Here is a 12,413-nt window from a genome sequence, read left to right on the forward strand (position 1 = left end):
CTGCTGTCTCACTGAATGTGTGAAGATTTTCCATCATTACAGCATTGGTATCTTCCCTGCATACAGCTGCAAATATGGGGGAAAAGGACATTTCCTTCTCTCACATATTTTTCTTGCTATTAAGTCCCAACTTTGGTTGCAAAACAGTTAAGCACTTTTAGTAAAGGTTTTCCCTGACATTAAGTCTAGTCATGTCCAACTCGGGGTTGGTGCTCATCTCAATATCTAAGCCGAAGAGCTGGCGTTGTCCATAGACACCTCCAAGGTCATGTGGCTGGCATGACTATAGAGCGCTGTTACCTTCCAGCAGAAGCAGGACCTTTTGGTCAACAAGTTCAGCAGCTTAGTGCAGGGGTCCTCAAACTTTTAAAACAGAGGGCCAGGTCACAGACTCTCACACTGGAGGGCCGAATTATAATTTGAAAAAAAAAAATGAATTCCTATGCACACTGCACATATCTTATTTGTAGTGCAAAAAACACTTTAAAACAATACAATAATTAAAATGAACAATTTTAACAAATATAAACTTATTAGTATTTCAGTGAGAAGTATAGGCCTGCTTTTGGCTGACGAGATAGGATTGTTGTTGTGTGCTTTCACTTTTTAAAACTACTCGGTAAGACTGATATTTGAAAGACGTGTGAACAAAAACCACAGAAAAGCAGATAAGACGGAAACAATTTTACTTTTACTCCAAAAAGGCATATTTTATCAAGCTGAAAACAGACTATAGCAACAAAGTACAGAAGGCAACTGTAATGATGCATTAAAGCAAGATGCACAGGGAGATATAAGCAACATAATTGTTGGGAAATCTGTGAAGAGCAGAGTTAACAGACCCTTTAAAGGAACTTTAGTGAATTCAACACTTTTTTTTTGCGTTGGTCTCCCAAAAGGTAAACAGTACTCAATCTGGGAATATGGAATAGATGATGTGGTACAAGAAATGCAGCACAGAAAATGTAAAGAAATAGTTCAAGAATACTCTAAATGAGTCCTGCACAACTTGGCAGTAGTAAGGGGCCGTAATTAAATAGACTAAGCCTCTCTGGGCTTCATAGGTTTTTAGCACCTCACTCTGAATTTGTGAGAGGGTACTTTTCCCTTAGAACAGTGGTTCTCAACCTGTGGGTCCCCAGATGTTTTGGCCTTCAACTCCCAAAAATCCTAACAGCTGGTAAACTGGCTGGGAGTTGTAGGTCAAAACACCTGTGGACCCTCAGGTTGAGAACCACTGCCTTAGAGCAAGCAGCAAAGCAGATGAGCCTCAATTTCTTTGCCTTCTTTAGGATGGTAGTGAGTTGCCGTCCTTTTCTGAAGGAAAGAAGAAGTTCCTCAGCTCTTGCTTCCATTGTTCCTCTTTTCTCTTTGCTTTGCATCTTTTGTCGTCTACTTCTCTGGGGGGGGGGGGAGTCAATTCTGCACCATTCATTTCCCTCGTTTGTCAGGGGAAAACCTAGATCCACTCTGAAGATCCCACAACAACAAATGAGAGAAATGAATACCAGTTCAAAGCAGATAATCTGGATTATATATGGCAATGTAGAAGGAGCCAACGTTTAGTAAAATCAGTAGTCTCTCCCAACTCGAAACTTTTACAGAATGCTCTATTTTCTCTCAAAGCTGGTAGGCCCAACATCTGCACCCAGGATGATAGGTGAAACAATGAAGCCCATGTGTAAAGAAAATCCCAGAGCTGCTGACAGACTCGCGTTTTTAATCTTTTACTTCTGACCCAGTGCTTTTAAAAAAAAGAAAGGACTGAGATGGCTGCTGCCCTACCAAAATGCCACTTATTTCAAAGTAAAATCCAAGAGAAAAATACAGTGTTCCCTCACTTATCACGGATGTTATGTTCCAGGACCACCCGCGAAAAGTGAAAATCCACAATCAAGCCTGGTTTGGGCCTCAAAAGATCTATTTAGAGTGGAAAAGGGCAAATCTCTCTTGCTATAGGAACTGGATGTCCATCTTGTACTATTACAAGCACCCTTGAGCTGGGTGTGAAGCAAAGACTAATGGCACTGGGCTTCTAAAAGACATAAACATCACTCCACTTGGTTCATAGTGCCATTACCAATGCTTCACTCAAGGGCACAAAATAGTCACACTGAAGGGTGCATGGAACAGGAAATGTTAGCCTTGCTTCCTAATTTAAACACTCTGCCTGAATCTGCAAGGTTTACACAATCAAAGCAATAACTGATTAATATGTCAAAGTAAATCAACATTTCCTTCTGGCAACCTAGCAGTTTGAAAACATGCACATGTGAGTAGTTCAATATGTACCGCTTTGGCGGAAAGGTAATGGCGTTCCATGCAATCATGCCAGCCACATGACCTTGGAGGCATCTACGGACAACATCAGCTCTTTAGCTTAGAAATTGAGATGAGCACCTCCCCCAGAGTTGAACTCAGGTAAAGGTAAAGGTTTTCCCCTGACAAAGTCCATTCATGTCTGACTGCGGGTTGGTGCTCATCTCCATAGAACTGGCATTGTCCGTAGACTCCTCCAAGGTCATGTGGCCAGCATGACTGCATGGAGCACCGTAACCTTCCTGCTGGAGCGGTGCGTGTTGAGCTACTCACATTTGCATGTTTTCGAACTGCCAGGTTGGCAAAAGCTGGGGTTAACAGCAGAAGCTCATGCCGCTCCCCGAATTCGAACCTGCAACCTTATGGTCAACAAGTTTAGCAGCTCAGTGGTTTAACCCACTACACTACCGGGGCTCCATGAATTGGACTCAACTAGACTTAATGTCAAGGGGAAACCTATACCTTTACTATAAGTCAACATTTATATCATTGTGGCACTCTTTTTCTTAGGAAAAGACCAAAAATAAGTCACAGAGAAGAGCTGACATGGGTTGACCGGAATGGGACATGATATATAACATAATCCTAATTCACACCACATGATGTTAAAAGTAGTCCAAAATTTACAAGCTTATGGTAGGATTTAGCAACTGGAATCTAGTGTAAATACATCAATATGACAAATTTTAGCTTTGCCTCATCAGCATCACCTTTATTACTACATTACTAGAGGAAGGTGAGCCTACAAATGGCACCACACATTTGGTCTGGGGAAAAAAGGGAAGAGAGCTGCCCAATGCAGCAATGACAACGGGAGATAACATGTTATGGCTGAGTATGTTGCTATATAATAAGAAAGGTCTGCTCAATGCTCAGTACTAAGAAGAGAGTGTTTGATTCCTGCAAAGTGAGAATACTAGATTGGCCATGGTTTGGGTTTTCAACAACATCAGTGACTGTACACAAATACAAAGAACCTCAGAAATGTTAACAGTCTGAGGATACCAAAAGCTAAGTACATACTTCTTTCCAGTATATGCATAAAACTATACACAGTCAGGAACCTCATAGGACCAAACTAATAGTATAATGAAATCCTTACCACTTAGGCGAAATATTAGTACAAGAAGTAAATATAGGGATTCTAGGCTTAATGCCATGATTCTTTTAACCTCAATATGAGGAGTAAGCTCTGTGTTCTCTAAGCCCACAGCAAATATCTGATAAGCAGGAGGATCCCCTGTTTTAGATTTTCAAACAGATCAGAAAAGAATATACACCTCTGACAACACCGTCAATATATAAAACATAGTTTAGCATTACTTGCTTCAATAGGTTGCCAGACTGGTGCTCACACTTTCCCAATGCATGGAAACTTGAAGCAATTAGTTAAATTTCCTCTGCCCCACATAGAAATGAAAACCTCTGTGCATCCGTCTCTCCTCCTTGGTAAAAGCAAGATTGATTCAAATGATTTCCCTAGAAGGAATTTGAGAAATGTCTCTCTTATTCCATTTCCTTGAAAGCTAAACTAGGTGTGATGGATGGGTTCCTGACATCCTCATCTTTGCTGAAATGCAATTGCTAAGGTATAGGCCAGTGGTTCTCAGCCTGTGGGTCCCCAGATGTTTTGGCCTTCAACTCCCAGAAATCCTAACAGCTGGTAAACTGGCTGGGATTTCTGCGAGTTGTAGGCCAAAACACCCTGGATCCACAGGTTGAGAACCACTGGTATAGGCCATGGGCCTGGTAGGTTTAATATTCTCTTCCCATTGAATTTTTACTGTGAAAATTCTTCCCAAAATTTCAATTAATCGTGAAAACGCTAAATGACTGGTACATGTATTATGCTTTTCTTTCTTTCCCTCCCTAGAAGTGTTGAGAATTGGGGACAGCATTTTATCCACAGCCTGTGTTCCTGAGCCAAACCCCCAATCCCTAGAGCTGCTTTTAACCAAAGGAATAACTACTGGGAACAATGGTTATGGTCCTTAGACCTGGGGTCTAGTGGCTTAAATGCAGCTGCATGCCTAAAACAAAATCATGGTTTAGAATACCATGAAGATTCCCATGTGGGGACATGGGTGAAGCTTCCCACAGGATGATAACACATCCGGGCATTCCCTGGTCAACCTCCTTGCAGACAGCTAATTCTCTGACACCAGAAACAACTTGCAGTATACTCCCAAACCGCTTCTGACATGATAAAAAGCCATGAAGTTATATTTGAGCTACAAGTAAAGGCAAAGGATGACTTCAGGCTTGTTGAATAAACATTGTGTTTTACTAGAACCTGAAGATCCACCAGCTAGAGCCATCAATACGGTACAAACTTAAGTGCCCACATGAAGGCATGAGCACAGGCCTACTGAACAGCTGCTGAATGAAACTGAGGATTTTTTAGGCACAGCCAAGGTGAGGTCAGTATATCTGCAAAGAAAAATCCACTTTTGGATAACCCAAGCTTCTTTCATTTCAACAATAATTATATTGTTGGTGTTAAAGGAATTGGGAGAAACGTATTGCAAGCTATCTAGAGATCTACAAATATGTCCTAAATTACCTTTTGCCCTGTACAAAGAGATGGATAGTAAGTGTCGAAATACTGAAGCACTCCATCAATATGTTTGTAAAAAATAGGGAATGTCCAAGTATCAGCCCTTTGGCCTGAACAGTTACGAGCCCTGTTCAACTATACTAACTCCTGAGCAGATCTGCAAAGCAAGCAGAGAGACGGTCCTTGCTGGACTCAAATCATGAGAGCACACAGATGTAGTCCATTGAGTCTTCCTTTGTAGCTCAATGAACGTTCAACAAATAGTGGGGGTTATTTCAGAACCTTGTGCTTTCTTTCCTCTTATACTTTTCAGGACCTTGCGCTTTCATTCCTCTTATACTTTTCAGTACTTTTCAGGACCTTGCGCTTTTGTCTTTCTGATCCTTTAACACTTTTTCATTGAGCTAATGTCAGAAAATGTTTTGGAATAGCTGCAGCGCTTCATGTATGCACAGTAAGTAAACTGCAGGTTAGAAAAGGCCTTCAAATTTTGTTCCTGTCTTGGTGAGCTGTGAGGCCCCTTAAATATGACAGGTCAGGACCTGTCTACATGTGGCATTGTGTGACTGCTGGAGAGAAGTTAGTACAGCATAGTGCAGTGTAAACTGTAAGACAAGAGGCTGCAGCCAGCTGATTGAAACTACAAAGCCACTCTATCAAGGAGACAATCAACTGATGTCTCAATGAATGGATACATCTTATCAAATGGTCTATACTTTCTGCAGAACTGCAAAGTTATTCCTTTCAACCTATGAAGTGAGCCAGCCAGCAGAACCAAATGATATAAATCCCCAGGAAAACGGTGTTTCTGTATAATACAGGAATGTCTCCAAAGATTGTCATACATCACAAGCCCTTAGCATCCTTTTTTCACATAGTCAACAGGTTCAGGCCACTGGCTGAACTTCATTTAAGGCACTTCCACAGAGAGTGGAGTAAAGGTGACTTTTCTAAGTCAAGGTGCATGCCCTGTTTTGTGTATAGTAGTATGTTTCTCCTTGTTGTAATATGGCTATGGGGAACAAAGAGGAATTATTTATAAAAGCAATACTATACATTATTGTAAAAAGCAGACCATGTTACTAGAACTGCCCAGACACATTTGCTAACCAGTATGTTCATGACCCAGATCACTATAATAACTCCTTGATGACAAAATTCTGCTCAAGCCCAGGTGACGAGCTTTTTTAGTTTCTTTGTCTCTTCCACAACCACCACAGATTTCCACTACAACAATCACTTATTGAAACGCTTCCTCCAGTGTTCTGTGGGAGGTGAGTTTACCCTGCGAATGTTAATACCACCAAGTGGCTCACTGCGCCACAGAGGAGTATCCAGAAAGAAAACGTAGGGGTGATTGGTTCTTCCTTCTTTATGAATGGACAGCATTCTCTGTGATGGAATCGCTGCCTACACAATCCCGCAAGTATGAAGGTGACAACGGAGGTTGCCCTTCTTCTAAGCTTTGTCCTTCTTGCTTGGTTTCTCCCTTTACTGGTTCCTGGATGTTGGAGTCATGACTTGAAGCTGTCTGGAAATTGGGCTCGCTGCCTACTGGTTCACTTGACTGCAGAGGAAGCAAGGCCTTATGCCGCATAAGGCTGTCATCGCTATTTTGGGCTTCCAAGGAGTTCCTATGCTTTGCATTTTTGTTGGCGACTGCATTTTTCTGGTGCTCTTCGAAGCTCAGTGACAAAGTGACAGTTCCACCACCAAAGCTCACTTTTTGCTTGCACCCGCGTTGCTGTTGCTCTATCACAGTTGTGGATAGACAAAAAGGGTCTTCGTGGTTGCTTTTGCTGCTAATGGATGAAGATGGGGTGGAGCCTGTAGAGCCTCCAAGGCTGTTGGACCTCTTGCGAGACACATTGCTCCGTCGCAGTGTCGCCCTGGCAGCGACCTTGAAGGCATGGGCAGCAGTACTACAGCGCACCTCCTCAATCGTGTTGCGCGAGGGCTTGAAGAGGATGATGTAGACCTTGTTGAAGAAGATGCAAGCTAGAAGCCCAAAGCTAGCAGCAAGGATTGCAATCACCTCCACGGCAGAGACAAACTTGCCATAGGTGCTGGCATAGGCTGGAATGAAAGAGATCCAGACAATGAAGAAAATCAGCATGCTGAAAGTAATAAATTTGGCCTCATTGAAGTTTTCTGGCAGTTTGCGGGACTTAAAAGCAAAGAAAAAACAGATAGCAGCCAATAGGCAAGTGTATCCAATCAAAAAGCCCAGTGCCATCAAGGAGCCTTCGTTGCAGGTGATGAAGATGATCTCATCCTCCAGCTCATGGTTCCGGAAGCTGGATGGGGGAGCTGTATACAACCAAATGACACAGATGACTATTTGCACAAAGGTGCACAGGAAGACCAGGAGAAACTGGAGGTTCATGCCCCACCACTTGCGATGGAGGCTTGTGGGTATCTTGGCTTCAAAGACCAGAAGGACCCGATTGGTCTTCACCAGAATGCAGGAGATGCAGAGGACAAAACTGATACCAAAAGCTGGCTGTCGCAAGCGGCAGTTCCAGTCCTGGGGCTCACCAATGAAGAAGAGTGAGCTGGAGAAGCAGCACAGCAAGGAAAAGAGGAGGAGGTAAGAGAGTTCACGGTTCGTGGCCTTGACAATGGGTGTGTTGCGAAATCGAGTAAAGACACCTAGAACAAAGGAAGTCAGAAAGATGCCCAGTATAGCAAAAAGGGTGAGAGCAATCCCAAATGGCTCTGTCCAAGAGAGAAATTCTATTTGCTTTGGAATGCAGACAGTGTGGTTTTCATTGGACCAAAAGTTTTCAGCACACTTCTCACAAGCACTGGCATCTGGAAAAAAAGAAGATAATATTAGACACAGATAGCACTATGCTGCATCTCTTTCAAGGAACATAGTGTGCCATTACAGCTGAATGCATCAAAAAGAAATTTGTTGCGTTTCTGCAGGTATCTTAAGACTTCATCACATTGGAGCAGGGAAGTGTCTGGCAGACAACAGCTCCATCTCACTCTGTTTTGAAATGGATGTTTTTCCTACCTTCATCACACTGTTAAATGTCTTAGTTTTCTTTCCATATTCTTTCACTGCAGTTGTCTTCATACTGCAGAGATTTGGCCCCATCCACCATCCCTCTCCCTGCTCATTGTTGGAAAAAAACCCTCTTCTCTTTTAAATCCCTACTAATGTGGGATTCTAGGTGAGATCTGAGAAGTTCTGAGCATGCTCAGTCTGTCCAAACACTGCCGAAGGAAGGAACCTGAGAGCAACAAATGCCATCACATTACAAATTTGGTCAAACATAGGGATCATTTCAAAGAACCCACTTCCACACCACCTCCAGAAACGCTGGAAAAGAATGCTGGTCCCCACGCTTAAAATATGCTAAGAATGCTGTACCCTACACTTGAACCTAAACTAATGTGATGAACACAGGGAGTTACCGGATTTAAACTGTAGTACTCAGTGGAATTTAACTAATGTCAGAGAAGTGGAAGTGAGTGCTGTTGCCACACTCGTAGACAGTGATCGCCACCATACGATTCATGAGCTGGCCTGAAACACGGGATTTGCGCATATGACTGTGCTCCATATTCTGAAGGAATGATCACTGTCTACAGCATTCACTTCCGCTTCACTGACACTAGGATGACCAGGCCGATGCATGTCTGCCACATTTTGGCATCCTTTGTTGAAGGATTTTACCCATCTTGCCACTGTTCTGTAAGGCAATGCAGATTCCCCGCAAGCCTCTTGAAGACCTTGATGACACTGTCGTGCTGTACGACCTCTGGCACATTCAGTCTTTATCCAACTCTGTTGTTCTTGTTTCAAAAACATTGTGACAGCACTTACTTTAGACCACAAGCTAATACGAGGTTCAGTTCTTCACGTCACTCCACATGCGCATGATGCAGGAAGGGCCAGTCTTTTTGCTCAGAGGTAAGGTAGGTATGTAACTAACGTGTGGTATACGCAACATTCTTTGGTTTCATTACATGGCGTCTTTACAGTAGTGTTGCCACTATTAAAGTTCCAACCCTTGTATTTCCTGAACCAATGCTCAATTAGTTGGCAAATCTTTATAAAGCATGCCCCATTCATGAGGAAGTCTTACATGATAAAAGGATGTGTCAAGTTTTATCTCTTTCTGCTGCTGCTGCTTTTCCTGGAAAATATTCCTTCATGCATTCGTTTATCTATTGGAACAAGCACTAGATGCGATGTGGCTTAGACAGTGAAGACCAATTTTAAGAGGCATGAAGCTTACAGATAAAATTCACAAGATTTGTAATGTGGGTCATGTGCTACTACTTCAAGGGAGCAAGTCTTTCCTGTTGTTTTACTGTATAATTATATGTCAATTTATGGACAAATGGGGAGGTAACTAGATTCTTCTGGGGATCCTAATTTCTTCTCTACAACAAAACTGGGGGGTGAGGGATGGTTAGAGCGTTTTTCACTGAAACATGTTGACTGTAGCTTTCCTAGCAGAAAGATTCTTAAAACACTATTCCTGTCTCCTTCTGTGGAAATGTCACTAAAAAGAAGAGAGTTCAGCAGCGAATCTTACCTGTTTCATCACTGATCTCCCCATCAGTACATTCTACGCATTCAAAACAACATGTGGGCTCGCCCTCAATAATGCCTTTCCTTGTGCCTGGTTGGCAGTCTCTGCTGCAGTTGGAGAATGGCACCTGTACGGGTACAATACAATAGCGATCTGGTTACATAAGGACAGCTAGAAAACCGGCAGAGTATGAAACATCAGATCATTGAATAATAGAATTCTAGAGTTGAAAGAGACCTCATGGACCATCCAGTTCAACCCCCTGCCAAGAAGCAGGAAAATCACATTCAAAGCACCCCCAACAGATGGCCATCCAGCCTCTGCTTAAAAGCCTCCAAAGAAGGAGCCTCCACCACACTCTGGCACAGAGAGTTCCACTGTTGAACAGCTCTCACAGTTAGGCAGTTCTTCGTAATGTTCAGGTGGAATCTCCTTTTCTGTAGTTTGAAGCCATGGCAGCGGAAAACAACTTGCTCCCTCCTCCCTATGACTTCCCCTCACATATTTATACATGGCCATGATGGATAAATATGGTTCATCCCAGGTATTGATCCTCCTCAGGTTCCCTGGAGACGTAGCCTTGTGATTTCCTTTTCCTAACAGTTATTGCCTGGACCTTAATGGGGAGGTAGAAGTCAGGGAATTTATCTTCTCGCTTCCACAATCATAATATAAACAGATCACAAGTAGATATCATCAGCTGAGCTTTCAAGGTTGAAAAATTTGAAATTTTCAGTAAACAAACTTGGTGGTGGTGGTGGGGGGAGTAGGAGGGGTATCAGTTCTCCAAACCTGATGTGAGATTCAATCTTGAGAAAATTACACACCAACCAAAAATCTGCAGCTTGTTCAACAGCCTCTGCCTGTTAGTGAATCACATGGAAGCAACCAAGCAGAACACAATGGGAATGAAAAGGTTGCTGTTGTTGTCTGAATGTATTCCTTTTATGCAAACTACAGCTTGAGAAAACACTTTTAAATTGGGATAGCAGTAGCCCCAAGTTGGTTTTGTTATTTCAAAAACATGAATTTAAAAAAGCAATTCAGAAAGGAAACCTTTTCTACAAGATGGGCAGATGCAGATTAAATGCTTGAGATGGACTGCACAGAAAAAAGTAAACAAAGCCTTTCATTTTCCTACAAATATAGAGAAGTAAAGGCAGAAAAGTTCAAATGTGGGAAGCAGGGTGTGCTCCCGCTGTTAGCCCCAGCCTCTGCCAACGTAGCAGTGATAATGGGTCATTCATGTCTGCCAATGAATTGGGGGCTCAGTAGACTTCGCCAAAAGAAATCCCACTTAAAAAAGAAAACCCAGCAAAGCAAAGGCCAATGGCTTTAGGAACTGATTTCTGCCAAATATTTCTTCCCCTAGCACCAACTGCCGCTCTGGGCCAGAGTGAAGAGAGAGGGGACCAGGGGACAGTCCCATCTTGTTTCCTGTGCAATGCTAATAATATAATTAATATAATATAATATAATATAATATATTGTATATACATGTAATATTTATAACATTATAATGCAATACAATATAATACTACTACTAATAATATGATATTATAATTATATATTTATATTACATATAATATTACTAATAATATTAAAATATAATGGTATAGTACAATATAGTATTATTTAATACTGATATTGTACTATGCTAATAATATTATATAATATTATATAATATTATATATATATATCTTGTGAGCTGCTCTGAATTCCCTTCGAGGTGAGAACAGTGGCATATAAATGCTGTAAATAAATAAATAAATATAATGGATCTCTGGGGAGTGATAATGTGGTTATCTTGACACAGGCGATTGGTGTCTCTTACCTCCTTTGAGAACCCACTCCATAGGATCTTATTTTCATTGATAAACAGCCTCTCTCCTTTCTTGGCATAAACATTATAATGTCCAACCTCCTCAAACACAATGGAGCCATCCTCTGGTGACAGGTGCCAATTGATGATGGAGTAATTTCCTATTAGGCCACCAGACTCATCAAAATCCACTTGTTCACCCATATTATTCGTGAAATTCAGATGACGTAGATGTTTCAGCACCTAGAGGTAAAAGGACACAGACACATGGAAATATTACTTGAAAATGAAACACAAGTCTGTTTCCCAAAATAAAAATTATAAAATGCTTGAAATAGGGTGGAATCTTGTGAAATACTATTCTTGGCTTTTATGGAATGTTAATTACATTTTCTTTTAAGACATTCTGTATATAGCATTGTCACAAAGAGCAACCACAAAAGGCGAAGCTAAAATATTACATCACCCCTTTGAAAATCTTCATCCTTTCTGTGATATGGGAAGAAGGAGGGGAAAATCAATAGTGGAGGGAAGGCTCACTGGAACAGGAATGGCTTCATTTGCCTTTCAAATTGGAAATAATGGTACTCCTACTCAGTCTTATAAACATGCAATTTCTGCCAATGAGGGTTTGATATGTAGTTTTTCTATTTTCCGAACTGAACAGTTGGCAGTTGTATTCTTACTAGAGATGTCAATGTCATATCACCAATGCGCCATTATTCCATCCTTAAAATCAAGAACAACGGATTTCAGTAGCTTTCTCCTTGTTATGGGAGAAAACAAATACTTTACTGCAGTAATCTCTTATAATCTGAATTTTTCAATGTTGTGGAAGAATTATTCTGTGGTTAAAAAATGTTTCCTAAGCAGGATTTTTTTTGCACAGAAAGCAGAGTTTTTGTGTGTAAATATCTTAACTATGTGGGCTTTTCTGTAATGCAGACTTTCAAAACTGGGCTGTGCATTACATTCAATGGTGCATTATACTCGAGTAAATATGGGTAGGTATAATTGTAAAAAAGTTATGGAATTTCAAACATAGTTTGAGAAAAAAGCAATAGTTAACATGTCCAATTTTCATAATTGGAATGCAAATTGTATTAATTTGTCTAATTAAAACAATTTGCATAATGCACATATCAATTGCCTGGATTTGGAG

At 41.3% G+C, this 12,413-nt stretch overlaps 1 protein-coding gene across 1 annotated transcript in view; it reads right to left on the reverse strand.

Annotated features, from left to right (window-relative positions):
* Positions 1-2,546: 2,546 nt before the first annotated feature.
* CASR (calcium sensing receptor) overlaps positions 2,547-12,413 on the reverse strand; it is a 42,495-nt gene continuing 32,628 nt past the window's right edge. The window contains exons 4-6 of the mRNA XM_060762589.2: positions 11,264-11,494; positions 9,433-9,556; positions 2,547-7,690 (exon numbers count right to left, since the gene is read on the reverse strand). Coding sequence (XP_060618572.2) covers positions 6,249-7,690; positions 9,433-9,556; positions 11,264-11,494 — 1,797 coding nt within the window. The 3' untranslated portion in view covers positions 2,547-6,248. The remainder of the gene's footprint in view (positions 7,691-9,432; positions 9,557-11,263; positions 11,495-12,413) is intronic.

The sequence above is a fragment of the Anolis sagrei genome, chromosome 2, assembly GCF_037176765.1.
Source record: "Anolis sagrei isolate rAnoSag1 chromosome 2, rAnoSag1.mat, whole genome shotgun sequence".
Taxonomy (NCBI): Eukaryota; Metazoa; Chordata; class Lepidosauria; order Squamata; family Dactyloidae; genus Anolis; species Anolis sagrei.